Genomic DNA, 25,607 nt, shown 5'->3' with positions numbered 1-25,607 from the left:
AAAGCGTCTATATACGCAGACAATGCGACTTTCTGGGCTGCCGGCACCCCACTGGCCCCCTAGCAGTTTGCACTTTAGTGCCCTCTGGAAGTTACCGTGCGGTTTCTTGAGGACAACGGCATGGCCTTGTCCTCCACTGAAACTAAATATATGATCGTAGCTTGCTGTCAGGGGCGACCTAAGAACTTGGGCGGTCAATTCAAACTACAACTTCACGGAAATCCCCTCGAACACCAGCCCAGCCTAACCGTAATTGAACTCACCATTGATCAGAACGGTGGGGGTCAGAGCTGTCTGCGCTCTATTAAAGCCCACTCGAAGCGTGGCCTCTACATCATACTTTGCTCTACAGGCGAAACCTGAGGTGCACAGGAAAAACTCCTTCGCCAGTTGGTCCGCTCACTGCTTATTTCTATGGCTGTGTACGGGTACAACTATCTGCACCTCACCCTAACACAGGAAGGAGCCCTAGAAATTCTTAATCGTGCAGCCATGCGGGTCATCACTGGCCTGCCCAAAATCACATCAGTGGCAGAACTCCCCTCGGCCCAACTCTATTAGTCAGGTGGCTGCCGAAATGCTCAGTAGTCAGAGACTTCGCCTCCAGGGCACCAAGGCCTACCAACTTATACTGAACCACCTGGGAGATCCTGTATTTCAGGCCCCCCGTGGGAGGACGCGTTTCTGGGGGACTCAAAGCCATTTCCTCAGTCCCACGGCCCGAGTCCTTTCAAACGAAAGCGCGCAGCTGCAACTCGGCACATCAAAGCCCTTGCCTCCCTAGAGGGGGATGCACTAAATATGCTTATCAACTCAGACGCTGCCCGGGCAGCGTCTGAGTTCAGAAAATTGGCAACCTGGGGTTTTTAACGTGCATCACGCAGTAGTGATTACACGAACACGTGCCGGAACGAAACTCATCCAGATCGAAAGGGCGGGGGCGGTGGGGATCCAACCCAGGAGGTTCCCAGCGCAAGCTTTCGCTCCACGCTCCAAGCTGAGACGGGTCAGCCCACTCAGCCACCGATTCCTGCTCCTGAACTCGTTCAAACGCCTTCTTTTTATCTCCTTCCGACTGCTCACATTGCTTCATTCTCAGAATCCTCCCACACAATTTCCCGCCAGGTGAAGCCAGGGATTTAAAGCGGCTTCGTGGACACGTCTCTCTTGAGTCATTTTTGTTTCTCTCTTGACCTTTATTTATTTATTTATTTATACAGTACCTACATCGCCCAAAGGGCATTACAGTAGGGGGGTTAAAATACATAAAAGATGGTTGCATCACACTTGTTAAACGCAAGTAAAACATAGTGCTTGAAAGCACCAATACACAAAAAAATGCAAAAAACATCAAAGATCTGTTGCAAGAAAAAAGGAATACAATCAGCAAGCACATTACTAACAGAAAACACGATACAAGTATAACTAATAAACACAATACAGGATATTGAACACTGAGGGAGTTTTATAGGTCCAATAGGAGAGAAGAAAAGCTGGCATCTGAGGTTTCTGTCACCACAAGTTCAGGAAGGGCATTCCACTCATGAATGCTCTTTGGAAAAAAGGAATGTTTAAACAGTTCTGTTCTACATCTAATTTCTTTTATTTTAAGCGAATGATCTACCCTTGAGGAAATGTAATCAGGACTATGAAGATACTTATCCTTGTTAATGCGTGTGTTCTGTAGGAAAATACTTCTAAAAAGTTTTAATCGCAAGCACTTTCGTCGTGAAGCCAGCAAGTGCCAGTTCAGTTGCTCTTTAAGTTTGGTGACGCTTGACCGAAAGGCGTAGGTATTTGTAACGAAGCGCGAAGCTCTATTTTGTACGCGTTCAATTTTTGAGGACAAGTTGAGGAAATGAGGGTCCCACACTGAACACGCGTACTCTAAGATAGGCCTAACGTTAGTAGTGTATAGCAAAGCTTTTATATCTTCAGGAGCCATTTTAAAATTCCTTTTTATAAAGTTTAGGACACGGTTCGCCTTAAGTGTTACTGTGTCCACGTGTTTGGCCCAGGAAAGAGTGCTGCTAAAATAGACCCCTAAATACTTTACCTCCGTAACCTCTTTAAGGTCAGTGCCGTTTAGATTGTACCTTGATAGAAAAGGGTTGCGTTTTTTGGTAAACCGAATATAATTGCATTTATTAATGTTTAGGCACATTCCCCACCTGTTACACCACGCCGCCACTGTTTCAAGGTCAGTCTGGAGTAAGTAGGAATGATCGTCGTTGCAAACTTGCCGGTAGATAACGCAATCATCCGCGTATAAACGAATACTAGATGTTAAGTTTTGAGGAACGTCATTAATATAAATTAAAAAGAGAAGAGGTCCAATTACGCTCCCCTGGGGAACTCCTGACGTAACTGCTGCGTACGGGGATTTAACACCATTGACAACTACACACTGAGTACGATCAGTTAAATAATCAGGTCCTACACACTACACACTACCTTCCTTCTAAAGGTAGTGTGTTCACGATCAGTGCCCAGCAACAAGAACAACTTCTTTATTTTTGAGCGCCCGCTTCTTTTGTCTCTTCGCGTGCACGCAGTGTTGCTCCCGCTAGCATATGGCACATCCCCCTTTCTTTGAAGGAACAAAGTTCTACGCGACAACCACAAGCATCGCGTGAAGCGGGCTGTACTCTTTTAGATTAGTTCTGCCTGTTGAAAGCCTTTTATGTAGCCCAGGCGTTGTGGTAGCCTTCTAGGTCTCTTGGACTGAGGTTCTGCTCCTGATGACGCCTGCCCAAAGACGGGTAAGGTTGGTGGGTGAGGCGACGCCTGGTTTCGAGGAGGCTCTGGTGGTGAGGGGGGCTGTGATCCATCTCTTGATGGTGGCAAGCAATCGTCGTTGTCGTCCTCTGAGTCGCTGTCGTTGATGGAGATGGAGAATCCTTCCGATGTCTTTCGGAGATGCTGTCGGTTACGGCGGAGAATCCGGCCGTCCTCGGTAAGCACCGTGTATGACCTTGGGGCCACCAAGCCTTGCACTTATGCTTTACGCTCCCATCGCCCGTTGTTAAGGATTCGCACGATGTCTCCCTGCTGAAGAAGAGCTAGCTGTCTTCCTTTCGTCTCGTTCTGGACGTGCTTTCTGACCGGAGATGCGGGAGACGCGGTAAAGTCGGGAAGTAGGGTTCGTAGTTCTCGGCGCATCAGTAGTTCTGCGGGTGAGCGGCCATCTTCAGGGGAGCTGCCCGGTAGTTGAGGAGGCCCAACCAAAAGTCTTCTTTGGCGCACTCCGTTTTGCCTAGTAGACGCTTAACAGCTTGTACGCCTTTTTCAGCCAGACCGTTACACCTTGGAAATATTGGACTTGAAATAGTATGCCGAAGATCATAACGTGCAGCAAAATCCTTAAATTCTTTCGAGGAAAATTGTGGGCCCCCATCCGTGCAAACGTCTAGAGGTAAACCATAGCGGGCAAATATTCGAGCTAACTTGTCAATGACCACCGTTGATGTGGTTTCTCGAAGGTGTTCCACTTCTGGAAAGTTTGAATAGGCGTCGTACACAGACAAGTAATGTTTACCGGAGTGTTGGAAGAGATCTGCAGCTACCCTGGACCAGGGATGGCTGGGAACGGTGCGGATGGAGAGAGGCTCGTCTGGCTGTCGGTAGGCAAACTTCTTGCAAGATTCACATCTGTCGATGAAAGCGGTAATATCGGCGGTCATTGCTGGCCAATACATCAATCTTCGGGCCTTGGACAAGCATTTACCCAGCCCCAGATGGCCTTGATGTAGTCGTTTCAGCATCTCTCTTCGCATAGCTGTCGGAATGACTACTTTCTTTCCTTTTAGCAGTACTCCGCTAACCACCGAAATTTCTGGTGTAAACTGCTTCAGCTCACCTTCCAGAGGCTTCGATGATTGGAGGCTGGTGATGACTCGCTGAAGAGCGGGTTCGCAGACTGTCGCCTCCTGTAGGCGAGCTAGTGTGCCTTGGCCCACTACCTCAGATAGGACGCCCACCGCATGCACTTCTACATCAGTCGTGGCCTCTCCCTGTGATGGATCTGATGGAATCCTCGATAAAGTGTCAGCAACCACCCACTTATTACCGGGGACAAACTGCAACTCGAAATCATACTTCAGTAGTCGTAAAATTAGTCGTTGGAGACGAGGAGGCATGTCTCCTATTTCTTTTTTTGAAATGGCCAACAGCGGATGATGGTCTGTTTCGATGGCGATATGTTTTCCCAGTACGTAGTCGTTCAACTTTTTGCAACCGAAGGCTATGCCCAAGGCCTCTTTTTCAATCTGAGCATACCGGCGTTCAGTATCAGTGAGGACCCGAGACGCGTAGCCTACCGCACGCCAGTCCATTCCATGCTGTTGAAGCAACGCAGCCCTTAGAGCAAATGCGGACGCATCAGTTGACAACTTACTGGGCAACTCGGGATCATAGATTGCTAGAACTGGGGTTTGCGTCAGCATTTTTTTTAGTTTCTCCCACTGACGATCATGTACACTGGTCCATTCAAAAATGGTGTCGTTCCTAACTAAACTGCGTAGGGCCTCCGTTTGAGACGACAGGTGTGGTAAGTATTTCCCGAAGTAGTGCACTGCACCAAGGAGGCGTTGAACTTCCTTTTTTGTCGTTGGAGTAGGGTGCCGTGCAACGCAGCTTATCAAGTCTGGGTTCGGTTCACTTCCGTTGGAACTGATTCTGTCACCAAGAGAGTTTATTTCTTTTTGGCCAACGATGCATTTTTCCGCATTCAGCGTCAGTCCCTCAGCATGGGCTGTTGCCAACACCTGGCGAAACCTTTTGTCATGTTCTTCTCGTGTGGCGCCCCACACCACTACATCATCTATGTACACACGCACACCAGGAAGATCGTCGAATATCTGGCTCATGGTGCTCTGGAATACTTCCGGAGCTGAAGTGATTCCGAAGGGTTGTCTTAGATATCGGTGACGACCAAAGGGACTGCTGAACGTGCAAATCTCCGAAGTCTGTTCATCAAGCGGAATCTGATGAAATCCGCTGTTAGCATCAAGGCGACTGAAATACTTGGCACGCGCTAGCTCGCTCTCGATTTCCTCGCGCCGTGGGAGCTGAAAATGTCCTCTTTGCAGTGCCCGATTCACGTTTCGAGGGTCCATGCAGATTCTCAATTTGCCATTTTTTTTTTCGAACGATGACTAAGGGACTCACCCAGTCGGAGGGTTTCTTAACCTCTGCGATAATGCCTGCGGCCTCGATGCGCTCCAGTTCTTTCTTGAGAGGTTCCCTAAGTGGGTGCGGCACTCGTCTGGTGGGCTGGACCACTGGTACGGCGTCATCTCGGAGTACCATCTTGTACTCCCGTCGTGTCTTGCCAATACCGGAGAACAGTCCCGGGAATTCCGACTCTATGTTTGGGCTGGAGGCCTTGTTCTCCACTGAACTTACTCGGTTCACGAGGCCCAGTTGCTCGCATGCACGGAGACCTAGAATAGCTTGATTCCTTTTCACCACGAAGAAATCCAGCTGCACTGGTCGCTTGTCGAGCTGCACCGACAGACGAACCTTTCCGCTGTGTTGAATTTCGCCGCCCCCGTAGTGACGAAGAATGCTCCTGGTTGGACGGGGTTTCTGCTTTGTCCTGAGCTTCTCAAACAACGCTCTGGGCAATAAGTTTGCCTGCGCCCCCGTGTCGACCTTGATTTTCACCACGGTTCCTCGATGCGCGTGGTGACAATCCAGTCGCGATTGGAGGAAGAACGCTCGTTCCCGGTCGCCAAAAATTCAAGAACGTCGAAGTCACTGTCGCTTTCGTCCCCATCGGCCACGTCGTGTACCGCTGCCCTCTTACTCCTACAACAGACTGCAAAGTGATTCCGTTTGGTGCACTTGGCGCATGTCTTTCCATACGCGGGGCACTTCCTCGGCGGATGAGATAAATTACAATAAGTTAATCTTCTCTGCTCACGCTGTTTGGCTTGTCCTTGTTGAACGGGTTCAATTTTCACAGTTTCGCCATCCCACGCTTTGTTTTGTGCTTCGACACGCTCCTCCGTCTTGCAGCACTCCGTCTTGCAGCACTCTACTGCTACTTCTAGGGTTAGCTTGTTTTTTTTCGAGCAACTTTTCTCGCAACACCGCGCTCGAAATCCTGTAAACAATCTGATCTCGGAGGAGAGATTCTTTCAGGTCTGCAAAGTTGCACGTCCTTGCTTTCAGTTGCAGGTCTCTAAAAAATTGTTCAAATGGCTCTCCTCGAGCTTGCCGACGCATGCGAAACACGTAGCGCTCGTACGTTTCGTTACATTTGGGCAGGCAGTAGTCTTCAAAAGTCTTGACTAGTACGTCATAGTCGGCTTTCTCCTCTGCTGTCAAATTCAGTGTGTTAAACACGTCTATAGCTTCCTGGCCCGCGATATGTAGAAATATGGTTGCCTTCTGTTGCTTACTGCGAGGCTTCGTGGGTTCCGTTGCCAGGAGGTAAAGCTCAATGCGCTGCTTGAACCTTTGCCACGACTCCGCCGCGTTGTCGCCAAGTTGCAGCGGTTCCGGAGGCCGAAGATCTGTCATGATGCTGCGAGCTTTTACCTTTGGGCTTCTGACACCATGTAAAGGTAGTGTGTTCACGATCAGTGCCAGCAACAAGAACAACTTCTTTATTTTCGAGCGCGCGCTCCTTTTGTCTCTTCGCGTGCACGCAGTGTTGCTCCCGCTTGCATATGGTACAAGGTGAAGCCAGGGATTTAAAGGGGCTTCGTGGACACGTCTCTCTTGAGACATTTTTGTTTCTCTCTTGACCTTCCTAATATTTTTTTTGACAGTTTGAAGGTACAGGCGCTTCTCTTCACCCTTGGCTGGGAAGACAAAATACTCGCTCTTGGTTGTTGATCAGCGAAAAAAACTGCGTTTTTCTTTTACAGCGGAGCTGTTAGGGCTAGCTTCCCCAGGATCGTATCCCCCGCAAAGAAATGAAGACACCGAACTGAGGACACCTACCGCCATCTATGAGCGACGGCGACAAGCCACGAATCTGGTTGCCGCCGTCGCTCATAGATGGCGGCAGCCTTTACACTCTGGCATGCCGACTTGCGGCCGGCCATTACTTTCCGTTGTACAGCTCCGCTGCTTCTTTCTTCACCAGAGTGGAAAGACTGAAAGTTTTTTTTTTTGTTTTCTTTTTATCCGATATTTTTTTTAGCGTGCACGTTTGTCGTTTACTTGCATACTCATCATCAAGTCTGGCTGCCAGATCAACTTCTAATTCGACTGTTAGGAATATTCAGTGATATATGGGTCATTCCATGTCAAACGTCCCAGACGTTGCGCTCGACCACCTTTGATTTCTAAAAAAAATTCATGACCTTTTGCCGCAATGTCTGTAGCCATGCCCTAAAATAGTTTTGACAGAAAATTATTTTGGAAGACCTGAGCGCGGTTTTAACTTCTAAAAACAGCGTGAAACTAGGCATCACTCAATAATTGATAAAAAATCTGCGTTTCTATGAAACACCCAAGAATATTTTTTTTTTAATTTGCACGCCTTTTGACTTACAATGTGGTTGGGCTTGTTCAGCTTTGTTTAAACTAAATATTTAAAAAAAATTGTTTCGAAATTTTAGCAATTTTGTTATTTAAAAAAAATATCTAATTGCTCACGGGACTTAGAAAACGTTTTACCGCCTTCCCTGTAGGTACATAATGTATAAAAAAATTAAAACCGCTCAATTAAACATCTTACAGTAAAAAAAAAAAGTTCCTGAAGTTGCAAAAAAGTGCGTTTTGACGCATAAACAGCCGTTTATTATTTCCTGAGGCAGTCCAAGTAAAAATATAAAATATGGTGGGTTTGGAAGAACAATTAATTGTCTTTTGATTCTGAAATTTCAATCAAAGTGATTTTTGTTTAAAACGAGAAAACATTTTTTGAAGTAGAACCCTCGTACCACAACCCGGCGTCGCTTCTTAACGCCTCTTCGCCGCACAGCACGCCACCTGCGGCGATAGCTGACACGATTAGATCCAAATAAAGAACGGAGTTTGTTGCCGCTTGCCCTTGTCCGTCCTTCCGGCTGCAAGGAAAGAAACGGCGGGTATCATGTAATAATCGGAGGTGCCGCCAGTGCGTAGTCATACTTCCATAGCAGGCCCGTTGTTCCCTTTGTACCCTAGGGCGGCGCGAAACGCCGCGCCTAAACGACGATGGGCATCAGGTGATGTAGAGCACTCCGTGCCATGCCAAAGGTCCCACGGTTACCTCCGATTCCTTAAATAAAATAATGGCTTTTCACCTTATAATGTTTGTGGTGCACCTCTCTAAAATATTTTTGACGAAAAACAAATTTCATGTGGTGATGGCGGTTTGAACTCGTAAAAGGAGTGAAACTAGGACTCATTTAATAATTGATGAGAAGTTTTTTTTTACAGAACACTGGAAAATTTTTTGCCCAAAAATCATACGGTATTTGGATTGGTATGTAAAAAGGATCAGAATTTAATATGCTCTAAGCAATTTAAAAAAAAAAAGGAATATATGTGCATTTTGGCATATTTTAGTGTTGTTACAAACTATCTCGTTGCTGCAAGTAACAAAAAAATCTCTATTAACAGCCCTGTATGTATGCTGTACACAACTAAGGTTTCAGGCCGTACAATTAAATATCTTGCAAGAAACAAATGGTGCAAAATTCCGTTTTGCTGTTTAAAGAGCCGCCATTTCAGCCTTGACGTGGCCCAAAAAAAAAGTACAAAGCATGGTGACTTTTACAGGAGAGTTTATTGTTTTTTTTTTCTTGAAAGCTTAATTAAGATCATTTTGTTTTAAAGAGGAAAAAGAAACATTTTGAAGCTGAGCTCTCACGCCGCAACTTGGCGTCGTTTCTTGCGCCTCTTCTCTGCACAGCAGGCCACCGTCGAGGCCGGAAAGCGTGCGACGGTGTCACGGTGTGCGCGCGCATGTAGACACCAGGACCTTGAGTTGTCGGGGGTACACCTTGGTGGGAAGAGGCTTTTTTCCACTCTTGTTGCTTTATGGCCTTTCCTATTTCGACCGTTTTGCTCGGCGGTGTCCTCCTGTGGTCTTCCCCTGTATCGATATCAGCAGATGCTTAAGCGCTGCCGGGTCAGAGCATCCACCAGTAAGTTAGCTATTTCTTGCGTACATATCGCATTCACTCTCTCTTGTCAACGTCAGGACAGACGTAAACAGCAACACAAAAGCCCCGTGAACGGGTAATCTCAGACGACGAGGCGATGTGGTGTTAACGAATGCGCGCCGTTGGAGGTTCACGCCTCGTTTGTGTCTAATAAGTCGGCGGTGAAACGGCAAATTCTTGCGTCGCTGAATAGTTCCGCTTTTCACCGCAGTGTGCGTGACGGCTATATTTTGCGGCGATATTATCGCGCATTCCCTTTAGGAAAAGCCCACTCCAGCTGATGCCTCCCGTCGATTAGGCATCGCGTTTCGGAGTGTGAGGAGCCGCCCTCAGGTACGAAGGACACAACGGGCCTGCAATGGCGGCATTTACGATTACTACACGATACCCGCCGCTCCTTCCCTTGCAGCTGGAAAGACGGACAAGGGGAAGCGGCAGCAAACTCCGTTCTTTCTTTGGACCTAATCGTGTCAGATATCGACACGGGTGGCGTGCTTTGCGGCGAAGAGGCGTTAAAGCGACGCCGGGTTGTGGCGCGAGAGTTCAATTTCGAAAATTGTTTTCTCGCTTTAAACAAAAATCACTTTGATAAAAATTTCAGAATCAAAAGATAATCGATTGTTCTTTTAAACCCACTATATTTTGTATTTTACTTAAAACGAACTTTTTTGCAACTTCGGAATTAGTTTTACAGCAAGATATTTAATTGAGCGGTTTTAAAGGATTTTTATACATTATATACCTGCAGGGCAGCCGGCAAAAAGTTTTATTATGTCACGTGAGCAATTGTATATTTTTAATAAAACAATAAAATGCTAAAATGTTCACAAGAATTGTGTTTAAAAAAAGTATTTATATTCAACAAAACTGCACAAGCCCACCCACATTGTAAGTCGAAAGCCGTGCAAATTTAATAAAAAAATATTGTTGGGTGTTTTATAACAAAAAAAAGCTGATTTTTCATCAATTGTTGAGTGATGCCTAGTTTCACGCTGTTTTTAAAAGTTAAAACCGCGCTCAGGTCATCAAAAATAATTTTCAATCAAAACTATTTTAGGGCATGGCTACGGAGATTGCGGCAAAAGGTCATGAATTTTTTTTAGAAATCGAAGCTGGTCGAGCGCGACGTCTGGGACGTTTGCCATGGAATGACCCATATGTGTCAAGTCCGCCGAATCGCGTCAAGGCATATCACGAACTTATAGCGGTATGCGTCATGAGCCGAGCCTGCCGCCCAACTAAAGCGCGCCAGTTGCCATGCCTACAATACACGAGTCCCCCTTGTTTCTAAAATATTTTGGTACCCATTACGTTGTATGTCCAGAATTATTTCAAAGTAAACTTCGATTGCAGCAGCTAAGTATTTTCTTGAAATTCATAAGATCGCAGCAGAACATGATTTTGAGCAAAGTCATCACAAGTAGAGAATCACCTTTTGACTTTTTTATTCTTACCTTACCAAACTGCAACCTACTTGCCGAGTATCTTCGAATGCAATTCAATTACTTTTTCAAAGTATTTGTACTCTACTCAAGATAGTTTTCAATAAAAGTAACTTAAATACGACTCTAAATACCTTTTCAAATTGGTATTTAGTATCTTAAATACTTTTGTTGAGTATTTGGCACGACACTGGTTTGGTCATATGGGTTGATGGGAAACCACAATCAGAATACTGCATTTTATGTTGAAGTGTGGACGCGTGAAAGCGGTAGCCTTCAGTGTATTTCCCATGTCACCACGAGACGCTCGTTGACGCGTGGCATGCACCTTCCACTGCGCTACCGACAGGCTTCTGACACCAGAAGGGCAGACGTCCTCTGCAAGCCAAACTTACATATGTAGCTTGCGAATGTCTAATCGCACATCGGTCTATGTCATGAACTTTGGCGACGCGAACCAGAAAAAAAAAATATTATGGCCCTTGCTCCTTTTTTTTTAAACTCTAGTGCATGCTGACTCATTTTTAATATTATCTGTACCCCAAGATATCTCTTAATAGGACACTAGAATGGCGGCAGAAACACCATGAATCGTATGCAGGGTCATACGTTTTCGGGTAAACCCCGATATTTCCGATTTTTGCACCTGGAACGATTTTTAGAAAAACCGGGTTCTACCTTATTTCTTTCTGAAAGCCTACTTTCCTTGGAGGCGAGAACCACCTGAAAGTCTGGAAATTATTAGGCATTCTAGGATCAATTTTACACGTGTCCCCGAAGTCGCTAGTTCGAAGATCACAAGTACTTTCTAACTTGTGCGACCAGTGACACATATTCACTTCCCAATGAGCTTACATTATACCTGGAGTCTAGAAGCAAGTTCATGGAAGATAAGTACTAACTCAGTGATCTGTTGGCATGAAGCTATTGCGTGATGCCCTAGCTAATAAATAGCGCGCCGGCAACGTTTTAAGTTATAAAAGGAGCTGCGCTACATGAAGAGTAAATTAAATTTTTTTGTGTGTTTTAATTGTTTTAGTTACCCTGACCTCAGATCATTTGTGGGGAAATGAAGGATGGGGAGTACGGTTGGGGTGAAATGCTTAAAAGTGTTGCCGGAGCCGAGCCTTTAGACGTCTATATATAGACATGTATAATTAAAAACAAAATGTCAGAAATGAGAAAAGTCGTGTGAGCACGAACACTATGCTTATTATCTGTACATCGTTTAATTTTCTTAGTGTAAATAAAAATAACTCACTGAAACCGACAAACTACTGTAAATTTAATTTAAAATTACTGATCTTTTCTAAATATAACCCGTCAAGACCCGAATTCTGGAAGGATTCCTTGTAAAGCCCGATGTCTCACGGACTGTCAGGTATAAAAAATAGCGTCCGACTTTTAATCTTGGAACACATTTTAGCGCTCAAAACACAAAGACACAAAGACGAGAATGAGGCACTACAGTGCGCTACTAACAACTGATTGTATTACATGAAACGTCACTTATATACCATCCGTGTTTCTGATATCTCCCCATCACTAGCCAACCCGATGCCAGGCCGCGTCATTGACGAAGGCTTGGCATCGGGTTGGCTAATGATGGCGTGATGGGGTTGTGTTTTGAGCGCTAAAATGCATTCCAAGTTCGAAAACCAACGAGCCCAACAATCTACTCTACTTACTTTTAATACCCCATTTTTCACAAAATATAAAACGAGAAAACGAAGACCCCAAAAACACTCCCCATTGAAATCGCGTCAAGTAAGCTGGTTTACAAAAAAAAAAGTATTTAACATATGTAGTCAAAAATCTTCATTAATGATGCGCAAGGTATATTTATATACGAAAAGAGGCCTTAAATCTGCGAGTCAGAATATAAACTTTAAAAAAGATGAAAAGAAGAAGTAATGATTTGTTTACGCCTTGTTGGTCCACAAGAGCACCGCTATGCACCCACGAGAGTAAGACCTCGAGTTTTTCGCTCGGGTGATAATCGATGCAAAGGTCTATACTTCGTTTCACGATAACTTGCCGAACTGTGGAGGCTGCGGCCCCCGCAACCCAATAAGAGCGCCCGGGCAAGACACGTGATAACACTCCAGGGTCGAGACCACGGGGGCCTCGTTACAGCCACAGCAACAGCGCCGTCCGCGACAAAAAGTAGTCCTGGCTTCGTTTTCTTTTAACGGCAATTAACCTTGTGCGATTCCATCTATAACGAGAAGATATAAAAAATAAAATATAAACAATCACACATTTATGAATTTCACTTATATTTAAACCAAAAAGTGACGCCACATCCTTATCCGCTGTCGATTTTTTTCTCCTTGTAGCGCCATGGACGTTGGCGATCGTCGGCGATCGCAGCGTGTAATCGGCCGTTTCCGCTCAAAACATCGCACCGTGCCCTGGCATTAGGGAATTGTAGTAGACCGTTTCCGCAGCCCGCTAAGCACCCGGATAGCGTTCCGTAATCCGTCACAAGACCTTGAACTACAAAGACAAGGCTGGCGGCGCGCATGCGCAACTGCGGCGTTTTCTTCACAGATACCGTAGCGGAGGAGAAAACCGGTCTACTACAATTCCCTATTAACACCCGTCACAGATTCGCTGCTAAATTGAGAGTATACGGTTGTCTCATAAACTCTTCCCGAAGTGCTCGCTATTCTAGCGGACGGAAATGTTGCAGCGTTGGACGTTTATCTAAAGTTGGTTGGTTTCGAAGCAAATGACTCTTGGCTAGCAGACGACAGCCGGTTCCTCCGGGCCTCGCATTTGGCGTAGTGACACGAATGCTCCCGTGACGTCGGGTCACGTGCCTCGCTCCAACACTCTTATTTGGTAGCGGGGCCTTAGCCTCCACAGTTCGCCAAGATATTGTGAAACAGAGTATAGATTAATTTAGTACCATAAAGTTCGTCTCTCTTGCGAGATTACCCACACAAACTGAGCAGAATTTCACTCGCATTTGGTACCACTTTCCACTCTTTTCTAGGCTCTCTTTTTGCGTCGTGGCGATGTCAACGCCAATCATGAACCCAAGTCTGGAGACGCTTTGATAACTGTTCCCGCATTTTTATGTTAGGGCGAAAACACAAATTTTCCCATTGAAATTTTACAGGGTAGAGATAGATGGCGCAAGTGGAGTATGTCCTTGACTGTTGGGAAGGCCTACTAATAAAAATGACACCCTGTTCACCGCGTTGGATATTGGGGTAAAGCGCTGGATATTATATTATCATTATCCAGCGCTTTCTGCTGAGAGACAAGTAAACAACTATCCCGGGACATCGACACTTCAGCACCAAAAGTGGTACCTTAGCACGTGTGCACGTGTTAAAATCTATACGATATACGATAAAATGTCATATTACAAATATCGCCCACCAAAAAAAAAAAAAACACGTAAAACGTTTTTTTTTTTTTTTTTTTTTGCATTGTGCAACGCGCTCGAAACGACCTATACAAGCTGTTTGCCGGGTCTCTCTACCTGCTACGTCATAAACGATGATGATGATGATAGGCATTTATAGATAGAAAAGTGCCGCCTGTAGTTCGCGTTCGTTGCGAATTGGCTCCCCGCTGCGGTCTGAGATGACAGCAAAACTCTGGAATGTGTTCTCTGTGCTTTCAGCAAACGACATGAAGCGGCCACGGTGTTCCCAAGCAACTGGAGCCTGAAGGAAGCCCGTCCGGCACTGTCCCCTGAAAGTCGTCGAACCGGCAGTAGTGCCCCGCACCCACGGGATATCCCTTCAGGCTGACAGCCTTTGTTGAAAATAAGCGCTTCATTTTATTAGCATTCTTACCAGAGATCATGGAATGACACTGCCGTGTCACAAGCCGGTCAGCAGCCATCATAGTCTTGTACGGAGTTCTGTCGGCAGTAACGCGTTTCGTCGCATTGCAATGTATAAACCGCAAATTCCACTATTAGTCTTAAGACTTTAAAGCTTTTGTGACCGCCTACATTTGTACGATTACTCTAGCACCCGTGATTGGAATCACGATTATGTAGATACCGGATGTTTCAGCGACGACTCAAAAATCTCTAAATTAGAGTGGTGGTTAAGAAATAAAGCTGTTCCCGGGAACAAACATTCAGCCATTCCGGACGTCAGGGATTCTAACAGCATGCCAATTAGCTAGATAACAAAGTAAAAGTTACCGATTCACTGTTTAATTAGCGAAAATAAATATGATTCCATTTCGAAACTTTCCAAGCGTCATGAACGCAAACCACTAAATCAACTCATTTTTAAAAAAATTATAAGACAGCGTGTTAAAAAGTTTTTTTTTTTTTTTTTTATTCTAGTTGGCTGACGAACATTTTGGGACAACACAGCGCGTGCACTGTCTCGTGTTTACTTCATTCATGTCCCGTTGAGCTGTTTTACACCGAAATATGAAGCGCGCACAGAAATTTACGGCGTACTAAGAAATTTAAAACAAAAAACGCGAACTTTCAACGCATTTTCAGGGTGTGGTTTCCTATCTTACCACATCAGTGTACCAGCGACTCTGCCCTCCCCCCTCTCCCGGTGGTGGAGGCCCGCAACGCACGTGCGCCATACTTCCTCCCATCCTCTAATAAAAGTAAACTAAAAAAACAGGTGTAACCATTACACCCCTTGACACATTTAATACACCCCAAAATTTCAGTGCGACCTACAACGCACTGACGACGAACTGGCAGCCCATGTTTTACCAGAGGCTTGATGACGGTGCGATATAACATATTAAAACAGCTAAAGTACGTATCAAAGACTACAGAAATAAAACCACTGAGGTTTTGCAGTGGAACCAAAAAGAAAACCGATTACTTTTTTTTTTTGCAAAAAAAAAAAAAAAAAAAACACGTATTTTATTTATTTTAATAAGTTGTACAACTCGGGCTATCAAGCCACTCGTGAACGTTGGTACCGTCGGTTCAACGTCACTGCGCTGTACGTGAAGTGAAGTTCTGGTGTGTGTTATATATCTGACAATGGGTGTAAACATATACCTCCTTTTTATCTGTGTAAGGAACGTTGACATGCGGGAACATGTCGACGTTTCATCTTCGAAGGCATATTCCGCTGATTAAAATGAGACGAACCTCCTTCCTACACTCAGCCCTTGGTCGTAGCAGCCCACCTTGCCACTCTGTCCCCAGCCAAAGGCCGCTGTCCTCTCTTTTCCGGCGCCCCATGGGCTCGGCGAACAAGCTGAGCCTCAGAGGGCCGCCGCTTCTGTTCATCGATGTCCTCCTCAATCCACTCTTTTCTTTTTCGTGTCACGCGTTACTTACGACCAGAGCACGTCCATCAAACATGCCTTCTATCATAGGATGGATGGATGGATGGATAGTATTAAACATAGCCTTTGTACCGAGCGGTAGGTTGCGCAATATAGCCTAGAAAAATTTGCACCCTTCGGGTTTAAATTTTGCCGTAAAATCCGTCTCTCATTAAATCCTCTACCCAAGCAATTTTGTATATTATAACGCTTCTCTCTACACTCTCCGCCAACCTTTAAACCTTATTGTTGTGATTTTTATCCTTTGTTTCTTCGTTTTTCTATTATCGCTATCAAAGCCCTGCGCTCCCTCTAAATCCGTTACCCCTTCAGGGAAATGTAGGACAAAGACCCGTGCACTTCAAAACCAGAAGTTCTAGCGTATCGCTGTTCCTATGGTATCTGACACATATGTGTCTAACTCTTGAAATTTAGTCATATAACTCTGCCATTAGCACTTCCGTTTTTACCCCAAACAGTAATGAGCTTATCAAACACCTGTTCCTCTCTTATGTCCTTTTTTTGTGACCTGTATTTTGCTAAATAAAAGATGTTTCTTCTTTCGTCAGTATTTTCTCTGTTTATTTTACTCTTTGTTCCACGGACCTAGTCTACTCAGTCCTATCACTACTGTGTAGGTATTTAAATGTCAACCTTCGGGCTTGGTTTCTCCATTTTCTGTTTAAATGTTTTAATTTGTAATTGCTTCTGTAATTCCGTGCTTACCGTGTATCCTCCATTTCAGTTACCTTTGTTCAAATTTTAATTTACCAATTGCCTCTTTGCTCTTAATGGACGACCGACCCATCTCCGCCTGTACTCTCTCATACGGCGTGTTCCCATACACTCCCTATGCCATTATATCTGCGCTCCTTTGTCGAATTTCCAACGCTAATTGAACCTCTTATCTCATGCACAGTGGCACCATGACAGAACAGCACACGACAAAACAGCACGCGACAAAACAGCACGGTCAAAACAGCACGCGTCAAAACAGCACAGCGTCAAAACAGCACGACGACAAAACAGCACGCGTCAAAATAGCATGCGACAAAACAGCACAACGTCAAAACGGCACAGCGACAGAAGAGCACGTGCCAAAACAGCACAACGTCAAAACAGCACAGCGTCAAAACAGCACGGTCTCAAAACAGCACGGTCTTAAAACAGGACATCGACAATATAGCTGGGTTTGGCATTTTCAGTTTTTATTATTTCTAAATTCGACTTACCTTTTTCGGTTTTTATTCGAAACAAATTTTCGGTTTATTGCTGTGTATATTTGTAGACTCATAAACTTCTCGGTTCTTTTCGGTTTATTGACGAAAACCAGTATACTGCCGAAAATGCAGTCTTTAAAAGCGTTTGTTTGAAATGTATAGTGAATAAACCAGGTATTGATTTTCTTAATTATTTCTGTCTGTGGCAGCCGACGTGACCTGTTCTGCAAGGCGCACGGGACCCTATCGTGATCTGATATTATCGTCATGTGTTTTCGTTTGTACGTACACTGGACGAACATGAGCTTCACTACCACTTCGGTCGGAGAGCCAAATTTCAAGATCCAGAAATTTGCAAGCATTGTACTTAGTGCGTTTTTTCCCCATTTTCGCGACTGGGAGGGGTGGCAAATTCGCGCCGACCACAGAAACGACAATAAAGCAATCGTATGCATGCCCTCCTCTAGTAGACGGAAGCTATAGAGCTGTTAAAAATGTGGGGCATTTATGGACGTTCTTGATTTTCATTGTTCAGTTCACGATGAAACTCTCTTCTTTGAACAAAGAATTCGCAACACAACTCCCTATCAGGTGAAGGACCCAGGATTCGGTCTGAAGACCCCTGGGCCCCCGGAGCTTTTGTTGAACATTGAACCGATCTCGGAGACAAGCTGAAAACTGCCAAAGGAAGTGACATACGGTCAGTAATGCCTCTCTGCCTCTCCGAACTTCCTCGCAAATACTGACCTTTTTCAATTAAAACCAAATTTGATAAAAAAGAATTCGGCGTACTTTTACCGGTTTTATTCGGTTTAAGCCGAAAACGCTGAACCCTAAATATAGCGTATGTAGTGAAAAAATAATGTATATCTCAAAGTAGGCACTGTAAAATAATGGAGGGTCAAGGCCAATTCGTCGAAAGCCAACTCGTCGACGGCCAATTCGTCAAATCCGTTTTCTTGGGAGCAAGTTCGGGGTGGGGAGTATACTCGGTGGGCACATGAAGGCTCCCTGGACAGTACCGAAGCCTTTACTTGTGCGTATTCTGGCTATTTTTCGAGCAGTTCTGCTAATTTTGACGCGCAAGTTTGCTGGCAATGTCGTCTACAAAAAAAAAATAATAATAACGAATTAATTGGACGGGTTAGTGTTGTCGTTAGTTGTTAAAAAACAACAACAACAGAAAGCGTGTGCGGCAACAGTGTGCTCAGCCCATGCTGTACGGCAGCAGTATTGAGGCTGAGGCATGTTTCTGCTTTACCGGTTTTCACTCGATCGAGGCCTTCGTCGGAAATAATCTGTAAATTTAATTTAAAACGACTTCTCGCCTGCAAGCTGCAGCCGCGTGTTTCCCGGACATTTTATTCACAGCGAATGAACCACGCAGAATCGGTGCCAATGGTACACCTTGAATACGCTCGACATTAAAGTCACCTTATCTTACCGGTTCTAACAATGCATCTGTAATCAACGCATCTCCCGCTTCTTTTTTTTTTTTTGGGGGGGGGGGGGGGGGGGGGGGGACGCGGTGGGGGGGGGGGGGGGGAGGCGTTTTACGCTTAGGTGGTAATTACGAAACGGCGAGTACTACGGAACCTCACCGGACCGCCGCAAACAAGACGGTTCATAACTTGAACTTATGGATTTCTTGTTCCTAATAACTTTTCCGCTTTCGCTGGTCCTACAAAAAAAGACCAGACAACGCGGCCAACATCGACGCGAAGATATATAACCTCTAACTATACCCAATCTCTTCAAGTATGCCTCCCTCCTTTATAACCTATAGCACCAAAAAATGAAAGGGTCAAGGAGGTTCAAAGTTATTCGTGCAGAGAGAGAGGTGAAGAGCGCGCTCGAAGTTGCTACATACGTGCTGTTTTGTCGCTGTGCTGTTTTGACGCCGTGCTGTTTTGACGCCGTGCTGTTTTGGGGCGTGCTCTTTTGTCGACGTGCTGTTTTGACGCTGTGCTGTTTTGTCGCGTGCTATTTTGACGCGTGCTGTTTTGTCGCCGTGCTGTTTTGACGCTGTGCTGTTTTGACGCGTGCTGTTTTGACCATGCTGTTTTGTCGCGTGCTGTTTTGTCGTGTGCTGTTCTGTCGCGTTCCCATGCACAGTACCCCATTACAAAAATATAGTTCAGGCTGCATCTCTTCTTTCTAACCCCTCACCAGTTCATATCTATTATTATTCCGCAGTCCACTTTTTTATGATCACTGTACGTGTATAATTCCAGTTGGGACAGTCGCTGTAAAAAAAGTGAATGCAAGCAATATTCTTTTCTATGTTCATTCAATTCCATAATTGTTCGTTATCCAGCTAGTTTGCAATGGAAATTATGTTGTAAATTATTTAAGGAGGCTATGCACAGCATCATACGCGCACAAGAGAAACCTGTCGACAACGGCAACGGCGAGTTAAGCGTATACAGCTATAGTCATGTGTACTATGCACACTCCAAGATGGCGGCAAAAATATGACTGAATTTGAGTGCTGTAGAGAAATTTAGGTACCCTGCAAACCTATTCAATAAATACTGAAACAACTCGAATGTCGCTCAGATACGCCACTATAGTACGCGATAGATCAGACTCGGTTGCATGTTAGATTTTCGCGCTTCTTACAACGAAGTGGTCTGTACAACGATAGTTTTGGTCGGTCCTTCGAATTTCCTTATAAAGGTGTTTAACTCTATTTTATGAAGTTACAATTCGCATGCCTTCAGAGAAAATCCTCAATTGCACACTGCTTTGTATAATGTCTCATCTATTGTTTTTCTTACTGTAAATTAGTATTTAAATCCCTGCTTTCGTTATTCATTCTGCAATAAAAAAAAAGAATGTGCCTGTATAATGTATCTACCACTGTTTGCTGTTAGTGCGTGTAACAGTATCATTGTAGTTTCTCTTCAACCAATATTTTCTACTGTAACAAGAGTAACATGTTCGACAGCCCTAACGATTCGGGAGCGCACGTGAGTAGCAAAATTATTTCTCAGTCCTTGATGTGCAAAATAATATTTGACAAGCATTCGCAACAAACAGCACGCTTGTATTATATTACCACCACGTTTAGCATAATTTATGCTCATATGAAATGTATGAGGTGCCAACTTTATTCTGCTTATTATTTGAGTGAATACATTAGAATTGAACATATGTTTAGATAGTAACGCAATCTCTTTTTGTATATTATGTATGTGACCCAATCGCACTCTTCAGGAATTTACACATAAATGAACCATGCCAAAAACGGCCTATGCATCCGGAATAAAGATTGCAAAGCAAAAGTCTCCCAAACAGAAGCTGAACTCATGGCATCGTGTTTATACTTCGTTTCAGCTTCCGTCCGAGCGCAGCCAAAGCTACGTGTGGCCGGAGCCAATCACACGCTTGCAAAAGGTCACGCGATCTCGCCTGCACTTTTGTATCACTCCGCAGCTCCGCTGGTCGTCCGCGCCGCCCTCGCTCGCCGAGTATTTCGTCTGCTACAGGTTTAAAAAGTGCCCTTTCACGTTCTGAAATTTAGTCACAGGGGATGTCAGTTGGCACCTGACGTCTGTGTCCGAGCTTTCCACCTGTTCGGCATAGTTTCGAGATGCAAACGTTGCAAGGTGCCCGATGACTCGGCCGTTGATGTTTCCTTGTAATGTCTGCATATATCAGGGTTCGAAACGCAGTCATTTCCACCAGCTTCTCGGCGTTCAGTGGGATCGGCAGGTAAAGGGGTGCCCTGATTTTTTTCGGGTATCAGTGAATTGTAGTGACCCGGACGCTTTTCTTGTTTACAACGCATTCGCGGTACGACGCGGCCCGAGTCTCCTGCCGAATTTGAAAGTAGACATTCATCACGACCTCTAGCACCTGACGCCCAAACGTGCCTTTGCGAAAATACATTTTGAAGCGACTCGGTGAGAAAAGCAAAGAAGCGCGTGATTCGGCCATCACGGGAATGAAATCACACACAAAAAAACGAGCGCTGCAGCCGTGTTGTAAGCAGAAGCTTGTTTTCAGCAAACCACATGCATTTACACATATTAGTACTAATAAACACATAAACTTCAGATATTTTATTTATTTAGTTTCGAATTATTTTCAGCAGTACACATCTAGAATACTGTTCTATCAATACACACAAAACAGTTATTTAAAAAAGAAATACTTTTGCGGACTACTTTGTGTTGCGTCGGGATGCTCTTCTCGAAGCCACGAACCGTCCCTCAGCCTTCGGGTGCGCTCGGACGGAGGCTGAAACGAAGTATAGTAACCCCCGCCTAAGATTTTTTTTTTTTTTTCAGTTTTGTAAAAAGACAAAATGAAAATATTCTACTAAGGGCAGGCTTAATACTCTTTGTAGCATAGCGTTTTCACCCGCGAGTGTTCTAATTTCTTGTTATGCTAACATTTCGAGTAACGTTTGGCTAAGTACTACTTTTGGGTGGTTGGGTGAATGGCGTGTTGTGGCTTGTTGTGGCTCTGTTTCACGTAACGTGAATTACCTTACCAGTTTTATACTGACCTTTGTTTTGAAATGCCTTTTGAAATGTCCATGCGGGTAACAAACATGTGAGGCTATCTTGATGGGTGTTAGCATTCTTTCTCGATCTTCAATATTGTAGTGGTAGAAAAGGTATCAGGGTTTTCGCAAGAAGCACTCAACAAACATGGCGTGTTAGGTATGGTGGTAATTTATTTTAGATACAGGAATTATAAGAATGGTGAACAGCAAAGGGTATGTACATAAATGCCAACAGAAAATGAGCATGAAAATATAGTTTGTACTCTGTGAACAAAGATGAACTTCTTATGATGCAAAGGTCTTGGCTAATGACAAATTTCATACATAAACCAAGGAATATTTTCACATTCTGTGCAGCTTACAAGCATAGGAGAAGATAGAGACTTGTTCAAGTGGGAGTCTCATTTCCACGGTTGGAATTGACATGTGCACTTCGTGTTCACTTTGTCGAGCCTTGATTGCTGTACCGACTGGATAATATGCAGGCTAGGAGCAAATGACTAATTTTTCACATTGTTTTCTTCTTTTTCTTGTCTATACTGTATCTTAATACTGTCCATTCACCTGTATAGTAGTCAATAAATATATATTTACAATGCCAATAAAGTTTAATTTTATACACTAGTTTAAAATACTGCGACAACTCCTGTTGCATATGAGCCTAGTATTTTTGTCATAAGTTAGTTAAAACATAGCATATTGTTTGTTTTTATTTATCGAACTGAAATTGTAATCAGAAATTAACTTAACTGCGTGAATTTAAAAAAATCGACTTCTTGGTATCACGCGTTAAGGAAGCAATCTCTTTGTTTTTCTGAAATGTCAAAGAGCATATTGCCCACTTATTGTCCAGTTTTACATCAATATCACAAGATTTGCTCTACCTTTGCATATGTCAATGAGAATCCCTGAAAAGGAACATACTTACAGAATAAATAACATCCAGTGTGCGTCTTATACAAAGCTATTTACAGATTTTACAGACTTGTACACTCTTAACAATTCTTGCCGCTGGCATAGTGGCTCAGCATTCGTTCTTAACAATGGTGCAGCAGGCTGTAAGAAGATTCCCATGTACTCCTGAGATTTGAAACCATTATGAATTCTTGCACCTTTGCCCAATTCAATTGCCAAAAAGAGAATCTTCCTTTTTACTTTTCTGAGTTTCTCTATCACTCAGGTGCCTGTCAAGAGGTTAGGTTCACCAAGGTGATGCACACATTACATGTGACAGATCGTCGTGCTTTTTCAGTCGCTTTGTGGCATACTTTGTATTCTATTTGCTGCCTTTTACCCTTAAAGGGCTCTGGCAGTAAAGTTTCTGTCCTGCATCTCAATTTATAACTTGAGACTTTGGGTTTTTGTTTTTTAAGAGACCCTCGAGTCCTTTAACTGTAGTGAGTTCACCGAACATTACTGAATTTAATATTTAGGGTTTTAATGGCTCTCCATTGAAATGATGAATATCAGTACTGCTCAGCTCGGATATAAAGTAAATAAAGCAAGAGAAGCTGTCATTCTATTTTTCAAAATCATTTGTGATCTATCATTTAAATTTTGTTGAAGGCTTACATGGCCCAAATGATAAACTACTGTATTTATCATTTTCACAAGAAATTGCATGCCACCCCTGTATAAAATTTTCACTTAGTATCAGCACTATACCCCGTTTCCCTTTAAGTGTGAGCGTAGCAGAGGCTACGAGAGTGAGCTCCGGGCTTTCAGTGTCCCTGGTAAGCACAGACGCTCCTGCAGTGCAAGCAACGTTCTGGGCTTCATTCTCGCGCTCGTAGCATCGCCTGCGTCTGGACTTAGGCTGAAACAAAATATTTGCTTAGACCTCAGTATTTGTATTCAAGGTCATAATTACAAAACATAGCTTTTGAATTTAATAACTTCACTCTCTGGTGGTAATCTTTCATTTGTAACCTACTGCACATTATGTACACACAAATATAGCAGACGGAGTTTTTTTCCGCTTAGTAGACTCTTAGATCCTGGTGGAAAAAACCTCCAGATGTGTCACCACTGAATCATTCCTTGGACGTTTCACATTTACACATTAGATTGCTCTTTCCACTGCATGCTGCATACTCGGGGCACACCCCAAGGAAGTTTGTGGTCACTGGTTCTTGTGTCGTTGCACACACTTGCAGTCATCGTAGTGTCATTGGAGTCAATTTCTCTTTCTTCTGTACATTCTTGAATATCTCACATAACTGGTTGAACAAGCAACACACAACATAAAGCCTGGATTTCGGGCTTTCAATAGCAACCTTTGATATTTGCTTTTTTCCAAGAAGCTGAAACTGAATACTGAAGAATAACAAAGCCATCTTGAATGTAGCTCTTACTCATGGTTTTTGTCTAACCGACGACTGAACTTGTAAAGTTCTTATTTGAAATTGTAAACTGGGGAGAGCCACACAGGGCCTCAGGCGCGTTTTCGCATTAACAAAGCAAGGGCTGACTGCCACAGTCTGCTGATATGCTGTGGGTGGGACTGCACTGATCTTTCCTGAATTCCAGATTGTGAGCCTGTGCAGGTCCGTTTCAAGCTGAAAAAGCCTCTTCGGATAAGCATCTGCGCTCCACTGTCCAGGCGCTGAGAACAGCTGTGAGGCTTGGGAGTGTTGGCACTTGGCGACATGGCGTTACACTGCCGTTTGTGGGGTCACGAAGGAAAGCGACGATTCACTTTCAGAGGAGCTTGGTGGGGTGTCCAGCACAGGAATTGTGAGGTCCAGGTACTCCTGTATTTTGCAAGAAAACAAGTAACTTTTTTAAGCTGAAAGCTCTTATAAACATTGAAGGTGCCCTGAAAATAATAATTAAAAAAACGAATTGAGAGCAGCGAAGCTTTATATGTTATAATGTACTTGATTTAAAATTTTGTTCATTATTCTATTTTTCCAGCCCAAGCCCAAAAGCAATCGCAGCAAACATTGCAGCAAAGTGGGCTTCACTGCATCCCGCTGATGCCGATGGCACTCCACAGAGGCCCAGTTCCGGAAATTTTTGTGTTATAAAGTTAACTGCATTTGTGTAACTTCAATGTTATTTATTTGACAATTAAATTTAGAATGTAGACTTCCAAGCCATCATCATCAAAAGATACCAAATACGTTATGTTTAAATTTTAATTAAATGCAAGATGATTTTGAGCATTGCAAACATTTACTCGCCCCTCAAAATTAAGGTTGAATGCCTTCTCAGCGATTTGAGTCGTGCACTGCGCATTTTTCACACATATAAAGCTTCTGCATGAAACATATATTTTTTCAATGAATGTACCGCTTGAATTTACCTGATCTGAAGCAGATGTGAGGATTCGGTCGAGATCTTCCACGAGCTCTGTGAAAGTCGGCCGCTGGTACGGAGACTGGTGCCAGCATTCCCGCATGATCATGTACCTGCAGTATGGTGGACATACATATATATACCGTGCACACTACTTTGTCAACATGAAAGCATTGCAGACAGATCTGTCATACTAATTCTGCAACAGACAAACCACTCACACGTCCAGGGAACATCCCTGCGGCTTCTCCATCCTGTGACCATCTCTTAGCAGCTGGAACAGCTTCTCAATGGGGACAGAAGGATACGGTGTACCCCCAAGTGTCATGGTCTCCCAAAGCAGAATGCCGTATGACCAGCTGTTGCAAAAAAGAAAATGTTGCATTTAACTTCGGGTGCACTGCATGGGTTAGAATTTAGAGACTTACACATCACTTTGAGAAGTGTACACCCGATCAAAAAGCGCCTCAGGTGCCATCCATTTGACGGGGAGACGTCCCTGGAATTTTATTTTAATGTTGCAGTTTTCGAGGCAGTTTATATTCTCTCATCTGTTGGACTTGACAATGCCCAGTACTTACATCGGATTTCTTCTTGTAATAGTCAATGTTGTGTAGGTCACGTGCCAGACCAAAATCTGCAATTTTGAGAACCTTGTTCTCGACAACGAGGACGTTCCTCGCAGCCAAATCACGGTGGATGCACTGTAAACAGCACATCATGTAAAACAAAAACG

At 44.1% G+C, this 25,607-nt stretch overlaps 1 protein-coding gene across 1 annotated transcript in view; it reads right to left on the bottom strand.

The window, feature by feature from the left end:
* Positions 1–21,724: 21,724 nt before the first annotated feature.
* LOC8051224 (fibroblast growth factor receptor 4) overlaps positions 21,725–25,607 on the bottom strand; it is a 68,398-nt gene continuing 64,515 nt past the window's right edge. The window contains exons 14-18 of the mRNA XM_029976076.4: positions 25,453–25,575; positions 25,300–25,370; positions 25,093–25,230; positions 24,879–24,984; positions 21,725–24,324 (exon numbers count right to left, since the gene is read on the bottom strand). Of these exons, the coding sequence (XP_029831936.2) occupies positions 24,226–24,324; positions 24,879–24,984; positions 25,093–25,230; positions 25,300–25,370; positions 25,453–25,575 (537 nt within the window). The 3' untranslated portion in view covers positions 21,725–24,225. The remainder of the gene's footprint in view (positions 24,325–24,878; positions 24,985–25,092; positions 25,231–25,299; positions 25,371–25,452; positions 25,576–25,607) is intronic.

The sequence above is a fragment of the Ixodes scapularis genome, unplaced genomic scaffold (assembly GCF_016920785.2).
Source record: "Ixodes scapularis isolate PalLabHiFi unplaced genomic scaffold, ASM1692078v2 PGA_scaffold9__187_contigs__length_104089568, whole genome shotgun sequence".
NCBI classification, from domain to species: Eukaryota; Metazoa; Arthropoda; class Arachnida; order Ixodida; family Ixodidae; genus Ixodes; species Ixodes scapularis.
The sequence above is the reverse complement of the archived record's forward strand: the minus strand, read 5'-3'. Positions and strand labels throughout refer to the sequence as shown.